Source organism: Scardinius erythrophthalmus (genome assembly GCF_964197995.2).
Source record: "Scardinius erythrophthalmus genome assembly, chromosome: 4".
Classification (NCBI taxonomy): Eukaryota; Metazoa; Chordata; class Actinopteri; order Cypriniformes; family Leuciscidae; genus Scardinius; species Scardinius erythrophthalmus.
The window spans coordinates 41,009,460-41,037,252 of NC_138224.1; the positions used below are offsets into that span (position 1 = coordinate 41,009,460).

Genomic DNA, 27,793 nt, shown 5'->3' on the forward strand with positions numbered 1-27,793 from the left:
CATGTTCAAGGGTTTCTGGAGAAAAAAAAAACGCTTCCTGTGCAAGGGAGGGAGTCGAGGGACAGTCCGTTAAACATAGCCTATGGGGGATTTATTTTTTTGTGTGTGTCTGATTATTATTAATTAACTGCTAGGTTTTGTGATGTTTACAGATAATGTTCAATTAAATACAAACAAACACAGGAATAAAAGACAAGCATAACGTAAACAGTTGGAGTTAGATTTTAATTGCAAGTAGCGATCTCTCTTATCTGGTATAGGAAATAACAGTTGACGGCGCTAGCCGAATGATTAAAAAAATAGCCACGAATCTAGTGTCTAAGCCAAATACTGTCGCCTTTGAGGCAGGTGACAAGGGAAGCCGGTGAATTTGGACAAGGCGCACAAAAGTATCCGTCTCGTGAGGAAATACCACTAACCAATAACTAGACCACACCACATCTTAGAAAAATGAACCGTCCTGTTGCGTTTGCAGGACTTAAGTGTAGCACACCTACCTTAGGTCGGCGACACACTGGCTGCGTGGCGTGTCCGTTTCTATTTCGGCTCCCATGTTAACAGGTTAGAGCTTGAGAGCGTGAGACGCGCTTCTCATTTGCGGCACGAGCCGCGCTGAAAACGCGTGCATGCCAGAAATAGAACCATTGCCTATTTTTCACGCGACACGCAAGCCTGTTGGAAGCGTTTCCTGGCAAAATATAATAGGAAAAGATGTTTGTATGTCATTTTGACATGAATACATATTAATAAATTACATTTTGATGTTTGAAAGTTAAGGTTTTGACATAAATGTAGATTTAGAAAATTGTAGAAAAATTATCGATTTTCAAATATTGCACCTGTCAATACAGAACGAAATATTCTGTAGCCTATTTTGCCGTCAATACTGCCGAGTGCCGACGCTGTCTTTGCTGCTATATATTTATGTTTAACATTAATTAGCTTGGCCTTACACAACTCTCTCCCCATGTCGAATATATCACCAATGAGGCGTAGCCTATATGTCACCTAGCAGCAGCAGCCTTGTTTCTGGTGTGCAGAGACATAGAAAAAGACACGCAACTGACACGCAACAGAAACGCCACACTCACACCACACAGCCAGTGTGTCGCCGGCCTTAAGACTACCTAATTAATAGTTAATTATTAATATTTACAATTTAATATAAATGTTAATTTGTTTATTTTTTTAATAAAGAATACTGCTTTATGATTATTCATTTCCATTGTCATTTACAAGCTACATGCGGTCTTGATCGCGTCTGCAATGTGTGATGCGGCCGAGGGTGATTTTTTTTTTTGGGGGGGGGGAGATGTCGGTTAACCGCCAAACCGCGATATTTGTTGCTTCTTCACCGCGGTAAGAAAAAATATCATACCGTCACAGCCCTAGAGCTTTATGAAGCTGCGAAACAATCTAAAATCAATCTCCTGCGAAATGCAAATGCTGTGGCATTAATCGGGGTTCATTGGACGTCAGTAAGTAACCAGAATTATCTTGGAGTTACTGCACACCACATAGACGCTGACTGGAAGTTGCATTCGTTTGCTTTAGCGGTTAAACACTCAGAAGAACGGCACTTTGCAGAAACATGTGCCGAACAATTTTCTGAAGTTGCAGAGCAGTGGGAAATTGCGGGGAAGGTGACAACAATTGGCACCGACAGTGCCCGTAATATGATAGCAGCAGCAAGACTCCTGCCATACTAATGCAGAACTGGAGAAGATCGAAAAGCTTGAAACACTCCTTGAACCATGCAGGTAAATATTTTGAATTTGTTTTGTTGAAAATTAAAATGTGACTGATTTATTAGTCTCTCTTTAATCATTTAGTTATTGCTAAAATTAGATGCTGCTGCTTTTGTAGCTTTAAACATTGGTTATATGAATATGAAAAGCACTGTAAGATGAAGAGGAGGAAAGACTGTTCTCACTCTCTGGTCACATCTTGCAAAAAAAGAGAGCAGCACTGTCCACTGCTAATGTCACCAGACTGGTGTGTGTTAGCAATTGGGTTAAAGAAAAGAAATAGGAGAGACAACTTAGAACTCAGATAGTTCTGAATCTCATGTCCAAACATGCAATATTTTTCATTTAATCTTACTGTCATTTGGACTTTTTTTTTTCATCCATGTGCAGCACAGGTTAATAACAAGGATGACATTCTTCATTTAAAACTAGAAAATGTTACAAATATCCCGCTGTGGCCGTCAATGTTTTAGACTGTTCTGTTTGTCATAAGCGAGTTAGAAATTTCCTACCAGTGTTACATATCACTTGATTGCTGTTATTTCCAGCTAGGAATTTGCTAATGATGTTATTGTTTATTTTTGAAGTAGCTTAAGAGAGTGGCCTGATAAATGTAATCTCTCAAAGTAAGCACTGCGTTACTTTATTCCTCCTAATATTTGGAAGTTGGTCTACATTGCACTTTTTTTTAATAAAAAAAGGTCAAAAAGGAAATTTTATGTGTTCTTTTGATTCCCAATGAAAACGCTGGTAAGATATACTACATTATGGGCTTAGAACTGCTTTGATATGCAAGATAACAGAATTTTACACGTGCATGTAGAATTTTACACGTGCATGTAGAAAAACATGGTTTTATCATGTCTGGGTACTTTCTAGATCAGGACAACCAGCATGAACCACTGAACAAAGAAACTCTAACAATTCTGGACATTTACAGTAATGATGTGATTAATCTGGACTGATTTCAGAGTTACAGTTTTCCTTCTTTCCGCCAGCAACCATATCCTCCTGGGACCCAAGAATAGACTTTTGTCCACTGTAGTGGACATTATATTTTAGTGAATTTCTCTGACGTCATACATGTCACATGACACAACCTGGGTGTCCTGTAAAGAGCACATTCAGGACTTTTCAGAGATACCAAATGTTTGGAGGTTTCACCATGAAAACAACTTCTCATTGGTCTTTAAAAATGTCTGACATTAATTTAGTGATCAAATGTAGCATTCTTATGGAAATATGATAATATATTGTAATTATAATTTAAATTGGAATACTTTTCAAATTGTATTTCATAAAACAACATCTCAGGAAAATGTTAAGGGGTTTCAAATAAAAAAAATATTTTCTGTTATAGAACAGGGCGTTGATTTCAAACGTGTCCACAGTAGAGGACACCAGGACTTAAATCATGTTTATCAGGCATTTTGTGAGACACAACAAGTGAATATGGAAATAAATTATACATCAATATTCCTATGAAATATTAGATATTATTATTAAAATGTTGCCAATTATTACTCCAATTATTACACTTCTTTTTTCATTAAATGTTGCTCCAAGAACACATTAAGGTGCAAATTAGATACAGTTTATATATACATTGCATTGAATGGGAATATTAATTTATGGACATTTTACCCACATATTGCATAATGTAAAATGGTGTATCAATTCATTACGTTATTTCTTTCATAACATAGTTGAGAATAATCTTTATACAAATTTTGGTTGAAAAAATCCTGAAACCCCCAAATTTATTGGTGATTGAAAAAAAAATCCCATTGTTTTTGCCTATACAGATAATTTCATGTCATTTTATTTTTTAAACAACTTAGTCCTGGCGTCCACTACAGAGGACATAGCATAACTTATGAATAAAATATTATTTTGCAAAAATGTTTTTTTACCATTTGTTTATTGTGATCTAAACAGTGTGATGACATGGAAAAAAACTAAATTCAAAAAACTTTTTTTTTCTGGGTCCCAGGAGGATATCACCCTGTAGCCCAAGACTGGTTGCCCACTGATGCTAAGCAGGGCTGAGCCTGGTCAAGTACCTGGATGGGAGACCTCCTGAGAAAACCAGGTTGCTGCTGGAAGAGGTGTTAATGAGGCCAGTAGGGGGTGCTCATCCTGTGGGTCCTAACACCCCAGTATAGTGATGGGGACACTATACTGTCAAAGAACAGCATCCTTCGGATGAAGCGTTAAACCGAGGCCCTGACTCTCTGTGGTCATTAAAAAATACCAGGATGTCCTTTGAAAAAAAAAAAAAAGAGTAGGATTGTAACCCCGACATCCTGGCCAAATTTGCCCATTGGCCTCTATCCATCATGGCCTCCTAATCATCCCCATAAATCATCCTAATTTGGATGAATCATCCCCCTAATCACCCCCACCCTTCTATGTAAAGCGCTTTGAGTACCCAGAAAAGCGTTTTAATGTAACAAATTATTATTATTCTTTCATACCTCATATATTTGTGTGTTATCTGGATTTAACTGATTATGATTTGACTCGATCCTTATTGTTTTATCTTTTTTCAGAGTTGTCAGAGCAGTGCAGTTCTGTTCAGGTGGAGGTTTATTTACAGTAAACTGGATTAGATGAGAATAATTATGCTCATACTTTCACTGATCAAGTGTTTACAGTATGATCAGATGATCTGGGTTTATATATTTTACATTTATTAATAATTTTACAATTAACAATCATTACAAAAAATGATACATTTTATTGAAAGATCATTTTGATAGTAATAATATAAATTATTTATGTTACACTAGAATAAGAACTGAATGACTGATTTCCATCAACACAAATAGAGCTTGGGAAAAGCACAGATACACACCGTCACTCATCGTGACTCACAAACACACACTGTCTTTATCTTCCTGTCTTTATGAGGATTCATTACACACATTTATTCTGACATCATTTCACTGAAAGAAGAAGAAAACTGAGGTTCTGTGATAATATTAGTCCCGTGCGAATTGGCATCTCTGTGATTTGGCAGGGGTCGTATATAATATTTTTTCAAGGTTTTTGTTTCCTGTGCGCCTTTTTATCCATCTTTCGTGAAGAATGGAGGCTGTGTTGGAGTGTTTTGATAGTATTTTGGGTGCTGGGTCATATTGCTATACACCATACAACTATACAATTTGCAGAAAGAGAAAGCTGAAAACCATCAGAAAAGCGAAAACAAAAAGAATGATTAGATGGAGATGGATGGCATGTATAGCAACATGTGGCAACATTCTTCTGTTTATGATATTTAATACAGCTAGACCTATAATAACAAGACATTTCCAAGCAATAGCCTATTTACATCATATCCGGGAGATACGGGGTGGGGGGGAATCACTCCTAATCCCCAGATAATACCAATCCAGTGTGAATAGGGCTTAAAGCGAACTGCACAGTTTGCCGAAAAGATGGGTGTCCCTTATTTTGCCCTGAAGGTGGCAACCCTATCAACACAGTTTCACTGATGATTCAAAATCATCCCAAAACCCAGGATTAACCCAAAACCCAGGATAGAGTGTGTGTGTGAATGTGGTCTGGACTGTGTGTATGAGGCTCAGTGTGCCAGAGACGCTGTAGAAGGACAGAGTTCCTGCACTGTGATCCACATACACTCCTATTTTCCTGCTGATGGGCTTTACAGAGAGTTTAGTCTTTAACTTGTTGTGTCTGAATGAGTAACTGGAGGGAGTGCAGAACAAACTCCAGGACTGATCATTACGTCCAAACACACACTCATCACCGTCCCCCTTCCTCCTGATGCTCTTATATGACACTGATATATACACTGCACCACTCCAGTCAATCTCCCAGTAACAGCATCCACACACACTCTCTCTACACAACACCTGAGGCACATCATCAAATCTGCCTGGATGATCAGGATACGACTGAAGCTTTGGGTAAGTGTTAGTAATCACTCTGTTCCTCTCAGACAGACTGAGTCGTTTATTCACTGTGTTCAGATCCAGAGTGAACTGATGAGAATCTGATGGAGAGAAAACACATCAGAATCAGGAATTATGAATCATCTGTCTGATATCCTGTGCAAATCATCATTATCATCATCCATCAAGACATTTTTTTGGATCAAATAAATGCAGCCTTGGTAAGCAGAAGAGACTTATTTCATAAACATCAAAAACCTATGTTACGTACGCTATACGGAGGAATGCTTGTTGTATATGTGTATGTGTGGTTAGACTGTTTTGTGTGTTTCAGGTTTCACTGGAGCCACAGCCTATAATTTTTCACCAGGGAAGATGATGCCCCAGTTCACTCTGCCAGTCTCCTCATGTCACCCTGTTTAAACACCCGCATCTCCTCTGTGTCGCCAGCTGTTTGCTCACTCTGCTGTTTGCTCGATCGCTGCTGCTTGTTGCTCTGTTTTGTGATTATCACTAGCCGCGTTTCCATTACCCTCCAAACTGCGCAAATTGAAATTTGCATTAAAAATACGCCCAATGGAAACACATCAATTGCACAAAAACTCCCATTTATCGCAAAAATGTTTTTACGCTCGCATGAGGTGGTTTTTCAGGCAATTCGAAAATGAAATATTTAGCAAAACTGCAATGGAAACAGTTTTTGCGCATTTACAGTCACCTGACGCGATATGTTTGGACAGAATACGAGACAGAGTTCTTTATTAATTTCATAAAAGACAAAAGAATTACAGGAATAATGGATTCTAAACCTCAAAGAAATGCCACAATCAAGACCTCGAAGCAGATATGAGGGAGAAACACCCAGAAACACCTCATATGTGCCGCTCACGAGTGTCAGGGTCTTTCCTTACCATGAATGCTTGAATAACACACGTCTCCTTCCATTAATAATAATGGCCAGTGCAGTGGCTGGGATATACATAAACCTACTAACATCCGTCGCCATGATTTTTGGAATGACTTATCGCGAGAGGAAAAAATGACATTTTAGTCGCATAACATTGGTAAATGAAAACGCCACCATTTCGCAATATTTTTTTGTTGACATTTAGAAAAAAAAACGCTACATTTTTGCGCAAATCTGTAATGGAAACGCACCTATTGTTAATAGAGTCCTTGTATACTGTGTGTTAGATATTTGACTGAAACCTTCTTTGTTAGGATTGTGGTTGTAAAGTGTATATTTGCATTTGTACTGTTCTGTCTTCTCAAGTCGCCACGTTGCGTGTGAGGCTGGGAAGGAGGGAGCAGGTAAGCAAGTCACATGACATACATTGTGCACCCCGTAGGACGTCCTGTTGTTTTAAACACAGTAGGTTTAGGAGAGAGTGCCACCCCCCGTTTGTTTTCTTAATCTGATTAATCAGCATAGTTTAGTGAGGGTGTTTTTATGTTGAAGATTTTTCTTTTCTACATTTTCTTTTGATAGTTAATTTAGGTGGTAAAACTTAGTTGCGTTTTGCTTTATTTATTTATTTCCTTCCCACCTTGTAACTGTATCGTTATTTGTTCCTTTGTAAATATTGATTTATTTTCACCTTTGGCACTGTACACTTTGGAAAATATATATTTTTTTGAGTGTTTGAGTTTTCCCAGTATCCTTTTCTTTAATTGCCCAACCCTCATTTTGAGACACACAGACGCTTCTTTTCTGTTTCATATATTTATTGATTTGCACACAAAAACAAAGAAAAGGCATTTGGATAACAGTAACAAACATATTTGTATACAACTTTTTTTCAAATTGTCTTTTTTTAAAATAGAAAATAAACAAATAAATAATAATACTAAATATATATATTATACATTTATTACAATAAATAAATAAATAAATATATAAAATAAAAAATAAAATAAAAGGTTTAGATGTTAGGCCTAGTTAGCCTGGAAAAATTGCATAAATGGTTGCCACTTATTATAAAATTTGGCAAGACTACCTTTCTTAGAATATCTTATTTTTTCCAGTCTTAGAAAAGACATGACATCAGTCGTCCAAAGTGTACTGGATGGGGCATTTGTTGCTTTCCAATTAAGAAGAAGATGGCGTCTCACTATCAAGGAAGTGAAAGCCAGGACCTCTAACTGCGCTGATGAAAAACAGTGGTATTCTTGAGGAGTACCAAAAATGGCTACATGCGGAGAAATATCAATGGTCTTGAGGAGCACTTTAGACATGGTGTCAAAATAAGTTTGCCAAATATTTCCTAGGGTTGGGCAAAAGAAAAACATATGTGCAAGATAACAGGGCGAACCAGAGCATCTGTCACAGACATCAATTGTATTAGGGAAAATTTGCGATAGTCGGGTTTTAGAATAGTGACATCTGAACACTACTTTAAATTGTATTAAGGTCAAGCGGGCACAGATTGAGGCTTTATGAATACTGTTTAAAAACAGAGTCCCACCAGTCAACATCAAAGGCCAAACCCAACTCTTTCTCCCAAGCCTCCTTCGTCCTAGTGATTAAATGATCATCATAGGACTGGATAGTACCATAGACTTTGGAAATTAAAGATCTTTGTGAAAAATTCAAGACTGTCCCATGTCTGTGTAACCAAATGAGATGATTGACATTAGTGAGCACCTATCAGCAGATAATCCACCCTATTTAAGAGCTGGTTGGCTGGTTGCCTGGCATGCGTCACGTCCGACTCCGCCTCCTGATTCGTTGTTGACAGTGGCTGTAGGTAGGTGGGTTAGCATATAGCAATGGTTATCTTCTCTGTGTATGGCACTGACTATTTGTGTTGTGTTTAGCCTGTCTTTTCTCTCTGCCTTGTCCGTGGCATCGTCTTAGTGGGTGTATTCGTGTGCTTGCTTTACAATCAGGTATGTGCAAATTGGGTGTGGAGGGCGAATTGTCTGTTTTTGTTTGGGATCGACTGATGTTTTGGGCTGTGTGCAGTGTCTCTGTGCTCCAGCTGAGTGCACAAATTCAGAGCGTCTGTGCGACGAAAGGATAAACACCATGGGTGGTTAGATCATCTTCTTTTGGTAAGTTTGTTGTGCATGTAACTGAGTTGAGTTTAACATTTAGCGTTGAGGCATAACATTTTGGTGTTTTCTTTGTCTTTGGACCAGGATTTTCCCTCTCGTCCGGGCGATCATTTTTCTCTACTGATGCTATAAATAGCCATTGTAATCTTGTCGATTCCTTGCTGCCATATTACAAGAACATCATATATTTCTGCAAAGAGAAGGATTGCCGCTTTCCAGTCACACCTGTGGCATTTACTCTCGCTGCTGTCTGGTTTGGTTTTATTTATTGAGGGTGTAATATTACCATTTGCTACATGTGGACCTAACACTCATTAGGGTCTGTAACCAGGGCACAAAACCGTCCGTGGCTCTATGCGAGTTTGTTTAGATCTTTGTGTACTAATTGTGAGTGTTTATTAAATTACTAGCATCATTTATTTGCTTATACTGGGACAAATTCTAATTGTGGTTTGTTGTAATAATTATTATTATTTTGAAGTTTGTGTATTTTCTTATTTCTTTTCAGGAGCTGGGGTCCCACGGGTAGAGGGTCTCTTCTGGTGGTGGTGTTTCTTCGAGTGTTTGCCGTGTGACACTGTTGAAGTGCTTGATGGTGTGACCTGAGTGCACTATGGTGTGTGAGTGTGCTTTGGTAAATTAAACGTAGTGACTGCGTCTCCCGTGGTGTACCTCAGCCCTGCCAATTTGTGTCTTTTTGGGTTTTTGTCAACTGTATTAATGTTTTGTGTATATGTCGTTTGTTGACCTTGTGTCAGTATATTCTTCTTAGTTCCAGATGTTATTTTATGAAATGGTTGCCTTTTAATGTGATTTGTCTTTTTGCTATAAATTAAGTTGTAATAAATCTTTTGTATTTTTGATACCCATGTCTCTGCCTACCTTTACTAGAGAAAGTGAACCTGAGTGACCTAATGATGATAATCTGAGTGTTGTCCATATTTCCCGGGGCGAAATTCCCCAGGTGGCGTAGTCGAGATTCTTTCTACCTGTAATACCGCCCGCTTGCCACATCTGCTCAGGAGGAATTTGCGGAAAATTAGGAAATAAACATTTTACACAGTTCCTAATTTGAAAATACCTAAAAAGTTGTGAAACGCCTTTTCTGCGTCAACGGAAATTACAACTTCTGGAATGGCAGCGGTTCCCTTCGAATAGATAACATTTAATAAGGTACGGACATTATAAAAAAGCTGACGTCCTTTTGTGAAGCCAGTCTGCTCCTGAGATATAATTGTTGGAAGCACCTTCTCTAGACGACATGCCAAGGCTTTCGCAAGAACTTTTGTATCGACATTCATCAAAGAGATAGGTCGATAAGAAGTACAGAGTTCGGGATCCTTGCCCTTTTTCAGAAGAATGCTAATAGAAGCCTGTCTCAAAGTGAAAGGGAGAGAGCCATTTGACAGAGATTCTACATAAACAGCATGTAATAGCGGAATGAGTTGATTATGGAATGCCTTGAAAAATTCAACCGGGAACCCGTCTGGCCCAGGAGACTTATTATTTTGCATATTTTGTAGAGCCAATGTAAGTTCTTGCATAGTCAGTGGAGAGTCCAACTGATCAATTGCATCTATGTTCATATCCGGAAAATCTAGGTCTTGCAAAAACGTATCCATATCACTCAAGTCCGACGGAAATTCTGAACTATACAAAGATTTATAAAAGGATGAAAATACTGAATTTATAAGGTCAGGTTCCTCTACCAACATCCCAGACTCATCTCTGACACGGGGTATTAAACGTGAGGCTGCTTGTCGACGCAATCGGTGAGCTAGCAATCTTCCAGATTTGTCTCCATACTCGTAGTATTTGGCCCGAGAATGTAGAAGTAATCGCTCTGCTTCATTAGTTGTGATCAAGTCTAATTCAGTTTTTAATACCACACGCCGCCTTAATAAATCAGGAGACGTGGATGAGGCAAGCTGTTGATCCACAGATTCCAGATCAGCTGATAATTTTTTAATGGTTGACGTTCTTAATTTCTTCAAGTGAGCGGAATATGAAATAATCTGTCCCCTTAAGTAGGCCTTTAAAGATTCCCACAGGAGCGTATTAGAAATGGGTTCTGATTCAGATTGGTTGAGAGATATAAAATCTTCAATTGTACTTATGATAAATTTATGAAATTTATCATCAGACAAAAGAGATATGCTAAATCTCCAGTGGGTGGAGTAACGAGATTCAGAGGAGAACTGAATTTCCAAGGTTAAAGTAGAATGATCTGAAATAATAATCGGATGGTAAGAAGTATCTGTCACCTTGGGCATCAGTCTGGCATCAATAAAAAAATAGTCAATACGGGAAAATGTCTGGTGTACATGTGAATAAAAGGAGTATTGCCTGCCAGTTGGATTACGAACCCTCCAGGGGTCAATGTAGCCATTGTTGGACATAAAACTACTTAGAGTTCTAGCCATTTGTGACTGATTCAAGTTGGCTTTGGAACGGTCTAGCTGAGAATTTACAACATAATTCATGTCCCCGCCAAATATAAAAAATACGTAATTTAAAAATGGTAATATCTTAAACAGATTATTAAAATAACTAGGATTATCAAAATTTGGTGCATATACGTTGACAAGTAGAACTGGAACCTGGTATATAGTCCCTAAAATGATCAAATACCTGCTGTCCTTGTCAGAAATGATTTTGGTCTGTGTAAATGGGACTGATTTACTAATCAGAATGGCAACCCCCCTGGCTTTAGAATTGAAACTGGAATGGAATACTTCCGAAACCCAGGGACATCTCAACCGTGTCTGGTCATTAATTCGCATGTGGGTCTCCTGCAGAAAAACAATATCAGGCTTTAAACGCTTTAAATGAGAAAACACCTTTGAGCGTTTGACAGCACTCCCCAAACCCTTGATATTCCAACTAAGAAATTTCGCATTTAAAGCTTTAATACTTGTCATATTTAGTTTATATCACAACTGAAACTGCAACCACAATTCGACCTCCCAAAAAAAAAAAAAAAAAAATGTAGATACACCCCAGACCCCCTCCCCCCGCACCTAACTATTACCCCATCCCCAAACGATAGGATACCATTTGCAGAACAACTAAGTCATTGCAGAACAACTAAACTCCGTGTATTAGACCTAACAGTCATCTTCATACTTCTCCAAACTCAACAGGAACTCCTGCACAACAATTATAAAATATGTGTCTTAAATAACAGGGTGTTCAATCGACTAGAAGTTGTGTGCACCTGAGAAAGACATTTGTATATCAAAATAATACAATATTTGTGCCACTTTTACTTATTTTCATATGTCTCAGAGTCAAATTTACCGTACATAGATGTTACATGGACGTTCAAAGTAATTGTTTTGGCAGCTGGCACTCAAAATCAGCTCTAACTATTTAAGGGTTTTGATAAAAACAGCAGCCTCTCCAGGGGATGTGAAATCCTTTGTAACCCATCCACTCGTTGTGATCCGGAGGAGAGCAGGATATATCAGACCATACCGTACACCTGGAATGTCCCTGAGTTGTCTCCTGACGTCATTAAAGGCAGCGCGTGCTTTCGCCGTCCGGGCTGTATGATCCGGAAAGATGGAGATTGTAGAGTCCCCAATCTTGATCCGCTGCTGGGTCCTGGCACGTTGAAGGATGTCGACACAGTCTGCATAATAATGTAAACGCGCTATTGGGACATGGCCGTTCTCCGGGTTTGGGCTTGGGATTTAAGGATCTATGAGCACGGTCAATAAGAGGTGCTTTCTCCAAGTTAAGCGCCTCCTTAAGCAGAGCGGAGGTAGATGCTGCGGTAACCGTGCCACATTGCTCAGATAACCCGATAATATGGATGTTATTGCGGCGAGATCTACCTTCTAGATCTTCACATTTGTTCTCAAGAGCCAGAACTTTATTAGACAGGCTCTCCACTTTACTCTTGAGATACGCCACGTCGTCTATGCAAGTTGACAGTGATTCCTCCATCTCAATCACCGTCCCCCTTAGCTCACCCATGTAAGAACTGATTTTCCTGCTAAAACAAAACGCACCCTGCAATAACGCCATAAAATGCCCCCTGACAGCAGATAGCAAAGACAGAGCACAGAACCTTGTCCTGCCCAAACGTATCTCCTTGTCCCTTTGTTTGACTTCAACTCATCCCCCCTCTCCCTCCTCTTCTCCCTCCTCAAGTCACTGAAAGTTCATTAAGAATGTCTATATATCACATATGATGTATCTTGTGAATATGTTGTTTTTCCTTTTCATGTTTGGTGTCATTTTAAAGGGCACAGTGCGATTGGTAAAATGGTCTTAATTTCATTGCAGTCATTGGTTTAATGAGAAAGATTGAGAACTTAGGATAATCTTGTATCTCTCTGGCTGATATCTCTTTACGATATCTCAAGAAACCAGGTGCTACCCCCCTGGGGTACATGGATTGGACCAACCAACTCTAAACAACATTTGTATAACCCCCTTCTGTTCTGGTCTGGTATTTAAGGCGAGGGAATAGAACACACTTTGGGAATCTTTTACCAGGATCTTTCCCCCACAGTAATGTTTCAGTATTTTCCTGTTGGAAGGTCCTGACACATTACTGTGTGTCTCTGTCAGGAAAACATTACTTACTTTTAGAGTCATCTTTGAGTAAATGATGTCATGTATTTTTGAATTGGCTTTTAATAATTTACTTCTGTAATTGGCATGATACATTTTTACCTGACAAATAAATGTTAACCTTGATTTATTCTGCATTCTTCTGAAATCATTATTTCCAGTAGATTAATGTGTAGTCTGGTGTTTCCGCAAAACCTTGTCCAGAATAGATCAAACTGAAGGCACTTTGAATGGACCATGGGGCACATCTTAGGAGACCTTCTGATTTCTGACTATTCCCTGACTTAGCATGTTGTATGCTACAAATATTATATAAATTACACCTATGGGTCTGTAGTGTGCGACCGCATAGGGTAAAATATTTGTACTACACCCTCTGACTATTTCAGGACTGGCTGGTTTGTGATCGTGAGCGCGCAGTCGCGACGTGACGTCTCAAAGCGACACTAGGTCCGTAATGAACGAATAATTGAAAGTATGGGATAATCAGAATAATCAAAGATCTAAATTAATTCATAATCAATATTATGAGTATTTTCTAATCAGAAATACGATCTAAATTTGGTTATCATTTGAAATTGGAGTCAGATTACGCATAGAGCTAAAGTAATACTAAAACGAAGTTCCAATAAATTAAGTGAACTTCACTGGATCGCTGAAAAGACATACACGCTTTAAACCTTCGCCAGGCCGTTGGATTCCGTCGTTGGGCCAATGGATGGTCCTTACACCCACGTCAGATTTTGTAGCGGCAAGGTTAGCCGTCAGCTCAGTTTTGACACCTTGCAATTCTGACTTTATTTTGGATAAGTTTTCAGTCATAGCCATCTGTAGCTCAGACTTGAAAATGCCTACCATCTCTTCTCGGAGACCAACAAGAAGTTCGGCTTTAAAGTCCGCAGAAGCCAAACTCGAAGCTGTGACGGTACCAACGCCATCTCCGTCGTGAGTCGGCGGTCCGACAGGATCACACTGGGCCGGGGACGTAGCCCCTGCATTAGGCCGCGCTTTCGATGCCATCTGGTTGTCCGTGTTTCTGGTTTTTGGAGGCATAGCGGCACTTGATACAATCAAAAAAGCTCTAAGATGTCAAAATATGTACACACCACGTCGGTAGAAAACACCCTGATAGACTTTATAAAAAGTTTCTGCAGGAGCTCCCGGAGCCACGTCTTTACGCCATTGGTCACTAACAGGAAGTCCACAGACGCTTCTTTTAATGTTATACTCTCGTTTACCCCTTGACAAATATCAAATAACACCTAAGGAATGTAACAACCTTACTGACCCCAAATTTTGATTGGTGGTGTGTATTATATATTTTTATTTATAATATATTGTGGCGAGCAGGACGAGGCCGAGGGCCGTGAGAGTGGTGTGATGAGCGTATCGTAGCTCACCGAGGAGCTTCGGAAGGAAGGATAAAAGGAGGAGCGATGACAGTGAAGGACGAGACAGGACCAGGCCTGGACTTTTATGTTATCTTTTGTTTATATGTCGCCGTGAGGGGCTACCGCCTTTACTTTCGTTTTGTTGTTGGTTTATTTTTAGGATTATTAAAGTTTGTTAAATGTTTGCCGGTTACCGCCTCCTTCTTCCCATAACAACATACCTTTCCTACATATATATTTTGGTGTATATTATTATTATTATTATCATTATTAGGGGTTCAAGCACGAAGTGCTGAAACCCTATTGTAATTGTGCTGATTTTTATTATTTTTCTTCTGCCGTAAAACGCATTGTGCAGCCCAAACCGTAAGACCTGGAACCTTGAAACTTTGCCAAATGGTAGTACAAAAATCGAGGAGAGGGTATCAAATTATGACCTCGATTGGCCCATAGGTGGCGCTATAGCGACCAAAAGCGCGAAACTGCTCATAACTCCTAGACCATATGTCGTAGACTCAAGTGTCTTATATCATTGGAAAGCTGGAACCCTGAAGAACAAAACGTATATCTCCGATTTCATTTCCGGTATGCAAATTTTTCCGCCATTTTGAATTTTGTCAAAAACCTACTTTTGCGAACTAGTCCTAGGTTTTTCGTCCGATCGGAACCAAACCAGTGCAGAAATGTTCGCTGGAGTCTGAATATCAATAATTATCGAAAAAAAGTTGAAATTTCGATTCACGGTCGCTAGGGGGTGCAAAAATATTGTTGTGGGAGGAGCCTATTTTACTAAAAGGGCTATAACTCAAGATGTAAATGAGGTATCTTCACCGAACTCGGTCCACATGTGTAGGAGTTCAATCTTGGGTCACAGTAAAAAAATCGCGACGATTGAACACTAGGTGGCGCTATAACATGAAAAAAACATGAAAAGGGCTATGACGACCTGACCGTTAGTCCGATTGACTTGAAAATTGGTATGCAGTGTCTTGGTCCAAGGTGCCATGTATGTCTTTGAGGACATTGGCATATCTCAAAAAACATGGCCGCCATCGGCCAATGAAATTTGAGCACCTATTAGACAAGGTTAACGGAGGCTGATCGGAACAAAACTCGGTAGGCATGTTCGACTCATGGTCCTAGAGGTCTGTAAGAATTTTGAAAGAAATCGGCCACTAGTTGGCGCTAACGAGTTTTACAGCTCCGTAATCACGTGGTGTTACAAATATCCACACAATATGCATATCATTTGATAGACCTTCTCATGGAGAACAACTTTGCCTCAAGAACCATTGCTGTCAATCAAACCGTTCATTAAATATTCATAATTATGTTAAAAACCTACTTTTGCGAACTAGTCCTAGGTTTTTCGCCCGATCGGAACCAAACGAGTCTAAGACAATTCTATGGACTCTCTAGATAAATAATTATCAAAAAAAAGTTGAACTTTTGCATTTTTCGCATGGGTATATTGGGTTATAAAGAAAATGGGCGTGGCAAAATGCACTCAAAAGCCTATAAATCCTAAACGAAAACACAGAACTTCACAAAAATTGATGCACATATTTGTCATAACATGCTAAAGGAGCCTGGAAATTTGTATGGAGATCGGACCAAAGGTAGCGCTATAACTGTTAAAACGCTTTAAAACCATATATTTCCTATGGTAAATTGCCTGTATTGGCTGTGAATGGTCTTTTCCTATGAAAAATTCCTATTCCTATCTATGATCATATCATTTTCATATAATAATGTTCATGACTCTTAATAAGCATGAAAAATTTCAGACAGATCAGACAAAATTTGCCTCTATAACAGTTAAAAAGGTAAAAATGATATAACATATCATTAAGCCAATAAGTGGTATTTTACTGCCCCCTGCTGCCATTTCATCATACTGCTCCCTAATATTGTCATATAATTCATATTTAGACTTTATAAAATCATTATTTTAACATTTTCAATCATATTTTGTCAAAACTCATCTATTGGAGTATTACTTGACAATTGTGTCACACTGAGATATTGAAATGGACGAAAGTAAATGAAACGAAAGTAAAACGAAAGTAAAACGGGCATTTAAGCCACGCCCCCGAATACAAATTCACTAATAACTCAAAAACGGAAAGTTGTTGCACGTTCAAATTTTGATGGTAAGGTCCTCTCCAGGCTCTTGATCGAAACGTGTCGTCGCGGGCCTCCGTGGGCCTCCGTCGAGGGCTCCTCGAGCACTATCTATGCTCTGAGATTCAGAGTTTTTCGCGTTCTGGTTACCGAGATATAACTGAAAAACCAAATTCCCATTTATTCGAGTAGGGTCTGCGCAGGCAGATAATATTGATTTATTCACTCATTCATTCAAACACTTCAATTGTAAAATGCAAGCTATAATACCACTTTTGTCCACTTGAGGGAGCAGCAGGTTTGCACATTACCTTTTCATTAGCTTTCAGTATTGGGAAACAAACAAATGCTTTAAAAAGCAATCTTTTTTATTATGATAGGGCTGTAGCTATCGATTATTTTAGTAATCGAGTATTCTATTCAAGTAATCGGATAAAAAAAATTGTGGTAAAAAATAGATTCAAGTTAACAACAGCCTTTAAAATGACTTAAAATACAAATATATAATAACAAGCAACAATAATTGGTTCAAGTAAAGTATCAAAGTAAGTAATTATATTGGTTTTATTGAAGAACACTGTTAAAATATACCCTTGTAAAATAAATTAAATAAACTAATATAAACATAACTTATGTACATAAATAACAAATGCCTGCAGAGGGCGCCAGCGGCCCGGTTGTTGTTACACTAAGCCTGGCATTATCAAATCCTTGTTTAATATTGTCCAAACAATTAATTCAAATGTCAACTTAACCTTTAATATTTGGCCACTTCTGTACGATAGAAATGTTACAGTCACTGTAATTTCTTGAACGAGAACATGTGCACATCAAAACATGCAAACTCAGAGCAAGAGTTTAAACTTATATTTTGAAATCGTAATGTTTAAACTTTTATTTTGAAATTGCGATGAACAGCAGTTTGAGAAACCCAGATGTGCTCCACAAATAATAACAGTGCAACTATGAAACACAAACTGCGTCCGACTTGCGTTCCCATATTTGCACGTTATTGGAAACCTAAACAAACAGCACTGCAGAGACTGAGTTTGCTTGGAGCAGCGTTTACTGTGGACGGAGCTGAGGTAATTTTAACATGTAGGCTAATCTGCACTCATGTGATTGAAGCGTCTTCTCTGTGAAAAAAACAAATAAACAAAAAACAGAGGATATATTTATTTAACTGAATCACAGCCTTTGTGATTTCACAATGGCACTATGCTATATTATGACTGTAAATGGTGGGCTCCAGACTGCGACCAATTGGTCGCATTTTGCGACCATTTTTCCTGCCGGTGCGACCAAATATTTATTTAGGTCGCGGTCGCGCGACCACAACGTTGCCGAGCAGCGAATCCAAACAAAATGAAAGCGGAACGAAAATGCGCTAACTTACTCCTTTATGCTTCACAGACCTTTTATTAGTTCGAATCAATAATAGACAGCGCAGCCCATAGATATAATATATAAACGCGTTTATATATGATATCAATGGCGCAGCCTATGAGCGCAGCAGCCCGAACTTGCCAGTCGCGGGCCGATCTCGATCACGCGATACTGTTACTCGGAGATCCAGACTCTGGAGTTCCAGTGATGAAATCCATTGAATTCGCCTCAGAATTAATAACATAATCGCTGCGAGATCCAGTGAGAAACATTCCGATTCGGCGCAGGGTTCTCTGTTATAAACCATAGATATCAGATCAAACAGCGCTGATGTGGAAACCAGGAGAAACACTGGGCTTTCAGACCACAAATCAGCGACATTCACCATGGATTTAATGTAGTAACTGTAACCATAATGTGACAGAAATAGTCAAACACTTACAAGTACTAACTGTTGGGCTACTCATCTTTTTCCAGCACTTCAAAACTATCATATATAAATGTTATTTTTAATGTGATGACCAACACATTTTTTTTGTTCATCCTTCAAAAATGGTCTTATTTAAACTCTTATTTATACACTTATTTAAAAATAATAAAATAAATAAATTACCATTGTAAACAGTAGGATGCTTATTGGCTATTTTCACTCCCTAATATAATTTATTTCACTCAGTTTGCTTTTTAATTAATATTAAGACATTATGAATGATAATAATTAAAGTTAATTCCATCTACACCCTAAACTAAGCTTAGTGCTTTATTGTCAGCCCCAGTGCTACCAGATATTTTTTTGTAAAACAGTGTCTGCGGTGCCGCTGCCCTCAGATGTTAGTCTGGTGCCTGTGAACTTAAAATAAAACTGCACATTGTAATATCTGTACATTAAGTCTATTTATTATTAAATAATAAATAAATAATTTGTCAGTAGTTATTTTGGGGGAAATTTGAATAATTGCATTGCAAGTTGATTTAAGGTGTGCCCCTAAATTTTCTGCTTGTGCTCCTAAAATGTTCAGTCAGGGGCTACAGCGCTCCTAGTAAAAAAAGTTAGTCTGGAGCCCTAAATATCGCGTTGTCCTAGAAAACTGTAATTCTGCGGTTGTTGGATTCTCGTCTGTGGAATGCACCACTTTCAGTATTTTGCCAATTACTCGAGGGGTAAATTGCAATCAAGGATTTTTTTAAATCGAGTACTTGACTATAATCGAGGAATCTTTACAGCCCTATACTGGTAACATAGTTTTATATTATTAGATCACAAAGAAATGCCTATTTTTATACAATTAAATATATTTTCTCAATAACATATCCAAAAAACATATTTGTGTGTGTGTGTGTGTGTGTGTGTGTGTGTGTGTGTGTGTGTGTGTGTGTGTTAGTGTTGCACGATGTATCGATACTTCAAAAGTATCGCGATACTCGGAAATTAAAAACGTCACGATACCTACATTTATCAGTATCGATACTTAAAAAAAAAAAAAAGCCTCCCTATGGACGTCTGTGTTTTTTTCCTGACGCACGCAGCAAAGAACCTGCTGCTGTCAGTGTCATGTGACAAAACACTACAGAGATGGCTGCATGTGCGAGCATAATCGTTTATATACTGTCTATGAGCACAAGTGGTCCACGACTCGTAGAAAAAGATGACGCGAGGAGGAGTGACATATGGAAGTAAGTTGCCTACCTTGCTCTGTTGCACGGTGCACCGATACTTCAAAAGAAAACCGGAAATGAAATACGTCACGATTCCTTAATTTATTAGTAGGCTATCGCTTCTAAGAATGACCGCGTTCCAGATTTGTAAAGGCCTGACACACACTGGCTGCGTGTCGTGTCCGTTTTTATTTCGGCTCCCATGATGTTAACTGCCTGCGTGACACACGCGTCTGGGTGCAGCTCGAGACGCGCGGAAAACGCGTGCATTCTAGAAATCTATTTTTCACGCGACACGCACACGTGTTGGAAGCGTTTCCAGGCAAAATAGAATAGGAAAAGATGTTTCTATGTCATTTTGACACGAATACATATTAATCAATGACATTTTGATGTTTGAAAGATTTGACAAATACAATATAAAATGTAATTTAAAACATATGATCGATTTTCAAATATTGCACTTCTCTATACTGAACGAATTATTCTGTAGCCTATTTTGCAATCAACACTGCCGACGTTGTCTTTGCTGCTATATATATTTATGTTTAACATGAAGTATAGGCCTTCCACAACTCTCTCCCCACGTCAAATATATCACCAATAAGGCTTATCATACCAGTATTAAACATTGTTTAACATAATCGCTGTTCATATTTTTATTCAAAGTTCAGAATCAAGATAAAGCTCTTGTGTTTCTTATGATAAATGAGATAATGCTGCTTAATGTATATTTTTTTACCTTGAATGTCATTGCTCTAATTTATTTTTTATATTTTGATATTTCATATTTTGTTCAAATGTTTAATATATCTGCTGTTCATATGTTCATTTATTAGTGTGTTATATGATTAAATGTTGTCCCGGTTTTAAAATAAAGCACAGCAATGATATTTGAGAGTGTTTCTCCCTTTTCAGGAAAAGTATCGAAAAAGTATCGAAATCGCAATACTTGACTTGGTATCGGTATCGAAACAATAATTTTGGTATCGTGACAACACTAGTGTGTGTGTGTGTGTGTGTGTGTGTAAGCATGCATTATTGAGTTAACATGGAAAGACTGGTTTGATTTAGTGCAGAAAACTGGTGCAAATCATGAAGTTTAAAGTGAAAGTGAGCCAATAAGTGGTCTTCTACTGGCTTCTGCTGGCCATTCTACTTATTAATGAAGTCTTTTCACATGTGCTTTTGGATTCATTCATATTTGGAGTAGACACTAAAAAAAATCACTTGTATAACAATAACTATTATAACACAATCATATTTCGTCAGTGTTTATCACTTCATTTGCACTGACACTTCACATAATTGCTAGTAATGTGGTAAATCATGGTAAATCACGCTAGAAACATGGTAAGTCATAGTAAATAATAGTAGAATGTGGTGTATCAAGGTAAATCATGTAAGAATCCTAGTAAATCATTCTAGAACGTGGTATATCATGCTAGAACATGGTAAATCATGGTAAACTATGCTAGAACAGGGTAAATCATGGTAAACCATGATAAATCATGATGAACCATGGTAAATCATTTTAGAATGTGGTATATCATGGTAAATCATGCTAGAACATGATCTTTTCCATCTATGATGTCAGTGGTTACATGCTTGCTAAATAAAACTTAATAACTTTTTATGCTTTTGTGCTTTAAGGCTTTAAAGGCCTTAATTGCTTGAACCCCGATAAATGCTGCTTGCAGCTTTAATTATTATTATTATTAACTATATATAATGTAAAAAGCATTTCATTGAATTCCACATAACAGATTTGACTGGATAGTTCAAACATCATTATCATTAGTTTCACAAGGATAAAAAAAGCCATGTGAATAGAAATTAAATTAATGAGTGTTAAATAAACATTTTATAAATTTGGCACTGAAATCTTAATGATGTAGCTTATCACACATTGCAGCCAATCAGCAAACTGGCAGGTCGCACACTGTCTACACTGGACGCCAAATCACTGACAGTAAAAGCACAAAGTACCCATTATAATCAATGACACTGGACGTGCTGATGCTCAGAGGTTTTCTGCTTGTTTTCTTAGTGACATTTGTAGGCTTTGACTTACATTGTAGAAAGTCGTGCCTGGTTCTGGGAACAATGTTGGTGAATGTGACTGTGGAAATCAACAGACATGAATAGTGTGATTATCATGTCAAGAGAAAATTATCCCTGTATCCGTTCCTAAGACATTTCTAATATGATCTTCTACATGACATGAGATGATGGAGGAACATTTCTGAGAGCAGAATCTCCAGGACTTTACCTCTGTCAGAGATCTTCAGCTCCTCTTTGCAGAAATCCTCCAGTTTGTCTCTCAGCTGACGGACAGATTCTCTCACGCCATCAAAAGAGGAGAGAGAACTTAATGGATTTTCATTTATGTCTGTAGATTCACAAGGATCTGAGAGAGACTGGAAACTCTACAGAAAACAGAAATAAAATATCTCATCACCTCCACACTTCAATAACCTGCACTACTGTCAGATTTGTGCAGCTCTTGTTGATCTAAAGTAACTCTCCTCAATCCAGCACTTTCACAGCATCAGCTTCATTCTTCTCATATTCATTATATCATGTTACAGCTATAAGTTCTTGCTTTTGACACTTACACTATATGTGAACGTTTTAGGAAAACTCTTGAATGATCAAACATCTGGCAATAACATAAATATAACAGATCAAGTGCATCAATGGAGTCACATGGCAGAGATGAGTAGATTTGATCAGGAAAAGCAGTTCAAAAGCAATGAGTAGATTGAACATTATTTCTAACTTTTGAGCAGTTAGTGGCTCTGAAATTCACAAGGACTCTAAGGACACAATCCCAAGGTCAGGTTTTGTGGTTTTAAATATGCTGAAGCATTGCTAATTATACAGCCTCAGTTCCTGCTTGAGGACTTCACTGTCAAATTAATTTCATGTGTTAAAGGCAAACAATTATGAAAATACTGTCAATTGTGTCAAGTTTGAAGATCATCTGATGCAACTTTGGAGAACATTACTAAACTTGCTACCATCACTAGTCCACTGATTTCACCATGATGTCAGAATTCAGGGAAAAAAAGAGGTAAAAAAGTTCTAATGTGTGTTAACGCTTGGTGTCTGGAAGCTGAATATATCTTTCAGAAAAAAAGAGTTTTTCTAAGAGATTTACAGAGATGAACTGTATTTGAAAGTGTATTTCTTTCAAAAGAAGAAGATCAGATGAGAGTCTGACTGATGATTATATAATAACCGAACACACAGATCAACACTTCAGTCAACGGCTCATTCTGCTCTCATGAAATGTTTCTCTGTGAGTTTCTTGCGCAAGTCCACTATGACCCTGTTCTGCTAGATCTCTGTTACCTGCAGGAAATGGATGTGATCCTGTGTGTGTGAAAGCTGCTCCAGCTCAGCGTCTCTCCTCCTCAGATCATTGATCTCCTGCTCCAGTCGCTCCAGTTGTCCTTCAGCTCGACTCACTGCATTGTTTTCCTGATCTCTGATCCGCTGTGTCGCCTCAGAGCGGCTTCTCTCAATGGAGCGGATGATCTCAGTGAAGATCCTCTCACTGTCCTCCACTGCTGTCTGTGCAGAGCGCTGTTAGGACACACATCACAATCACACAGTGGCTTCAGTGAGTCCAAACTGAGACGTCTCAAACTCCTCTTCTTCTCCAGACTCACCTTATGAGACACCACAGCCTCTCTCAGCTGCTGACGATCTTTCTCTCTCTGCTGGATCCTCTGCTGGAACGACCTCTGCATCTCCTTCAGCTGGTGCTAAAGGACAAACCAGGAACAGGAGAAACATCCCAGAAATCAATCCAGTATCAGTGAAGTGGTGAGATTGAGGTGTTAAAGATCTTGCTTGATACAATTATAGGTTCATTCATAAGTGCCAGTATTATTTCATCATTGCCTAGTTTTATATAGGAATAGTTCACTCAGAAATGTAAATTATTTAATTTTTTACTAATCCTAATGTCTTTCCAAACTTCTCTTGCAGAACACAAAAGAAGATATTCTGAAGAATGTCGCTGTTTCTAAAGCCCAAATTAAATATGATGACACGTCAATAACATCAAACCTCACTAGCTCATGCACATCACGACTTGATTTTTTCTTGTCGCTTCAGAAGACGTGAGGTATGTTCGACTCTCTAATCGTGAGGTGGGGTGGGAGGGAAAGAGAGAGGGGACGGTATTGGAAAAGGTCCACAAACCTGGACTCGAACTCGGGTCGCCCGAAGCGCAACGCCGCTGCATGCCGGCGCACTTGCCCATGAGGCTATCGACGTCAACTGAGCAGGTACTTATTTTAAAATAAGTAATTACTTTGTGACTGCTAAAAAGTATGCTCTTTATAGTATGAATGTAATCCAGATGTACTATATTCACTATGTTGTCATTATCATGTGACCTACCAGCGTCAGTTGTGTCACGTCACTTCCACTAACAAATCTTCTCCCATGGTCTCATAAAGTGTCCACTGTATCCACACTTCAGAATCTCACTGGAAGTAGGAGGTCAACCGGTTACTTTTTGCCTATTCTTTTATGAGTACTGTTTATTAAGACATAGTTTTGTCAAATACTGATTTTCACCTATTATATAGAAGTAAAGTATGTGATTTCGGATGCAGCCTTAGATTTCCCCCCTTGGAGTTGTATGGATTTGTTTTATGCCACTTTAATGTCCTTTTTGATGATTGAAACTTTTGGAACCTATTGACTTTAAATATACGGACAGATGAAACATTCCTTAAAATACCTTATTTTGTGTTCCTTAGAAAAATGAAAGTCATACCAGTAAATGATGACTGTTAATTTTTTGGGTGAACTACTGGTTTAAAGGGGTCCTATTATGCTTTTTTTCCCCATGTTCATCTGTCTTAAGTGTGTAACGTTGCTGTTTGAGCATGAAAAAGCTCTGCAAAGCTCCATTTATTATCTATATAAGTGTCACTGTTTCTGAACTCCCTGAAACGCCTCCATTGTAGTCTTGAGTTTTCTTCTGGGAACGGACACATCACAATATTCCTCAATTAATGAATTCCTTCCTAAGGCATATGCTAAATAAAGGGGATGGTTGAGTTAGTTAGTAGTGTGTTTTCGTCATGTCCAAGAGACACTGTTTTTACCACCCCAAATCTAAACCCCTTTTATGGCCTTCCTAATACAGACTAACTTGATGGTTAAAATGTACATTTAACACTATTCCTCAACAGTATACAACCACAATCTTTAGTTGTGTTCTCACTATTTTTATGACAATTGCTTTCTGAACTGTGCAGTTCAATGCAGGTCAGATGTTATAAATGAAGTTACAAACATAGGTTCGGGAGGAGCTTAATCATTCAGTCCTGTCAATCATCATTATGAGCATATATAAGCAGTAGTCATTGCACCATCCCAGCAACAATTTTTCCAGCATCACTCCACTTCTCCATCGCTGGGGGGTTGAGCTCAAGCCAAGCCTCCGTTGAGGACTGCAAGCCAAGTTCATTTACCATTAACTATTAAGACTCGAGAAATAACAGTTGTAATAAAAAATCACCACTGTGAAACGTGCTGCATAATTCATGCTTGCGAAGGTGGTTCAGGTTGATCAGCTTGTTCTTCCTGGCTGTCATTATCTGACTCAGGTTTGAACTGATACAGAAAAACTGGTAACACTTTATAATAACTGCACGCTATTAATCATTATTACACGGCTTGGTTGAATTCCAATGTAGAATGCGGTCTGTTATTTCTTGATAACAGACCGCAGCTAAGTATAACACACCGTTGCCATGAAAAACAGAGCGTTGCTATGGACGCAGGATTCTAACCGTAGAGACGGAACGGACTATTTTCTTTAGTGGAAGCAATACAATCATTTTAAAATCAATAAACTCCTTTTTAAATCAATTTTTTGTGTCAAATTATTTATTTATTTGGTAGGTAGCCATGTAATAAGTGGGATAATGTAGAGCGAGGCGGTTGTTATAGCGAATACAACCCCTTCAGGCTGATTCAATACCCCTCCGCTTCGCGTCGGAGTCCTGATCCTCCGTTTCACGTCGGAGTCCTGATCAGCCTGTCGGGGTTGTATTCGCTATAACAACCGCCTTGCTCTACATTATCCCTTACTTAATAAGCAGTTTATAAATACAGTTATAAATGCTGAATTCTTGATTTAAAAGCATATCTATAATGTGTTTAATAATTGTATTTTCATACTTTATTTTTGATCTATTTATCATTTCTAAATGAAGTATTGCATTATTTACAAACCAGTTATTTAGGAGTTGTCAGTGGTTCATAAGATCACTTAGAAAGTGTAAGTAAATGATTGATAAATTATTTAAATGTATATTCATACATCTTATTATTCAGACATATAGTAATAGTTACTTAGTGTGTTAATAAATGCTTTATTAACATGTATTTCTACTGTAATGTAGGGTTAATTCAGGTAATTATAAAGCATTTAGTAGTGGTCAGTTAACTATTTTTGTGTGCTCATCTAATGTGAAGACTAGTTATGCCTTGTAAAGCGTTTACAAAGGAGATTTAAAGGCTGTTAAATATTAGTATGTTCTGTATCACTGTGTTGTGTTTGTTTCCTTTTTAGAAGATAAATGAGCCTTTAAATCTTATAAATCTTATAAATGCTTTACAAGGCATAAATAGTCCTCACTTTAGATGAGCTCACAAAAATAGTTAACTGACCACTACTAAATGCTTTATAACTACCTGAATTTTCAACCTTTGCTTCAAGTGATCAATGACAACACCTTAATAACTGGTTTGTAAATAATGCAATAATTCATTTAAAAATGATAAATTGATCATTAATAAATTCTGAAAATACAATTATTAAACACATTATAGATATGCTTATAAATCAAGAATAAAGCATTTATAGCCGTATTTATAAACTGTTTATTAATGTCTATTAATGCTTTATAAATGATGAATTAACTGTTTACTAATGATTAACTAATGATTAATATTGTGCCATTATTATAAAGTGTTACCGAAAAACTGAAGCTGTTTGCAGCGTCTCCGCAGCTGATTCTCGTCGTTTACGGTAAGCTGTGTTACATTTCTGAAGCAATCTAAGCAGTAGACCAATCACAACAGACTGGGACCGGCTGACCAATCAGAGCAGACTGTGATTTTCAGTAGGCGAGTTTTAAAGAAACTGAAACTAAAAAGTAGACATTAAATTATGAAAACGTATTCTAGTAGATCCCATAAACAACATTATGAACCTGTAAATGAGCATAATGCGTCTCTTTAAGTTCATACCTGTTTCTCTGTCCTCTGAGCTGCAGCTGATACAGTGTCGTGGTTTGTATGTTCATCCATCGCACACAGCACACATATACACTTCTGATCAGTGCGGCAGAAAACCTCGAGGAGCTTGTCGTGTTTCTGGCAGATCATCTCCTGCAGTCGTCCAGTGGCATCAGTCAGATTGTGTCTCTTTCCTTTAAACAAACTCTCATGTTGTTCAAGGTGATTCTGACAGTAAGAGTTCAGACACACCAGACAGGACTTGACGGCTTTGTGTTTTCTTCCATTACAGACGTCACACTGCACATCTCCAGCGTAACAGTCATCAGCAAGTTTAGTCTTCTTCAGTTTCTCCACCATTTCAGCCAGAATGGTGTTTTTAGCTAAAGCAGGTCTTGGCCTGAAGGTCTGTCTGCACTGAGGACAGCTGTAGACTCTCTTCTTATTCTGCTGATCCCAGCAGTCTGTAATACAGATCTTACAGTAACTGTGTCCACAGGGAATGGCCACTGGATCCTTCAGGAGATCCAGACACACTGAACACATGAATTCATCCTGAGTAATTCTGGCTTCTGCCATTTTACTGCATGAATACAGAGAAACAAACACACAACAGCTCAACTACACTTCAGTTTCACTTTCCCTGAACTCGTGT

The 27,793-nt window shown here is 38.2% G+C and overlaps 1 protein-coding gene across 1 annotated transcript; it reads right to left on the minus strand.

Annotated features, from left to right (window-relative positions):
- Positions 1–4,321: 4,321 nt before the first annotated feature.
- Positions 4,322–27,793, minus strand: LOC308689673 (tripartite motif-containing protein 16-like). Its single transcript, XM_081363508.1, has 6 exons — positions 27,151–27,793; positions 23,541–23,636; positions 23,221–23,454; positions 22,136–22,292; positions 21,938–21,985; positions 4,322–5,766 (listed from the first exon to the last, which is right to left on the minus strand). Exons 1-6 carry the CDS (start codon positions 27,715–27,717, stop codon positions 5,228–5,230), a joined length of 1,641 nt encoding a protein of 546 aa, XP_081219634.1. The 5' UTR covers positions 27,718–27,793; the 3' UTR covers positions 4,322–5,227.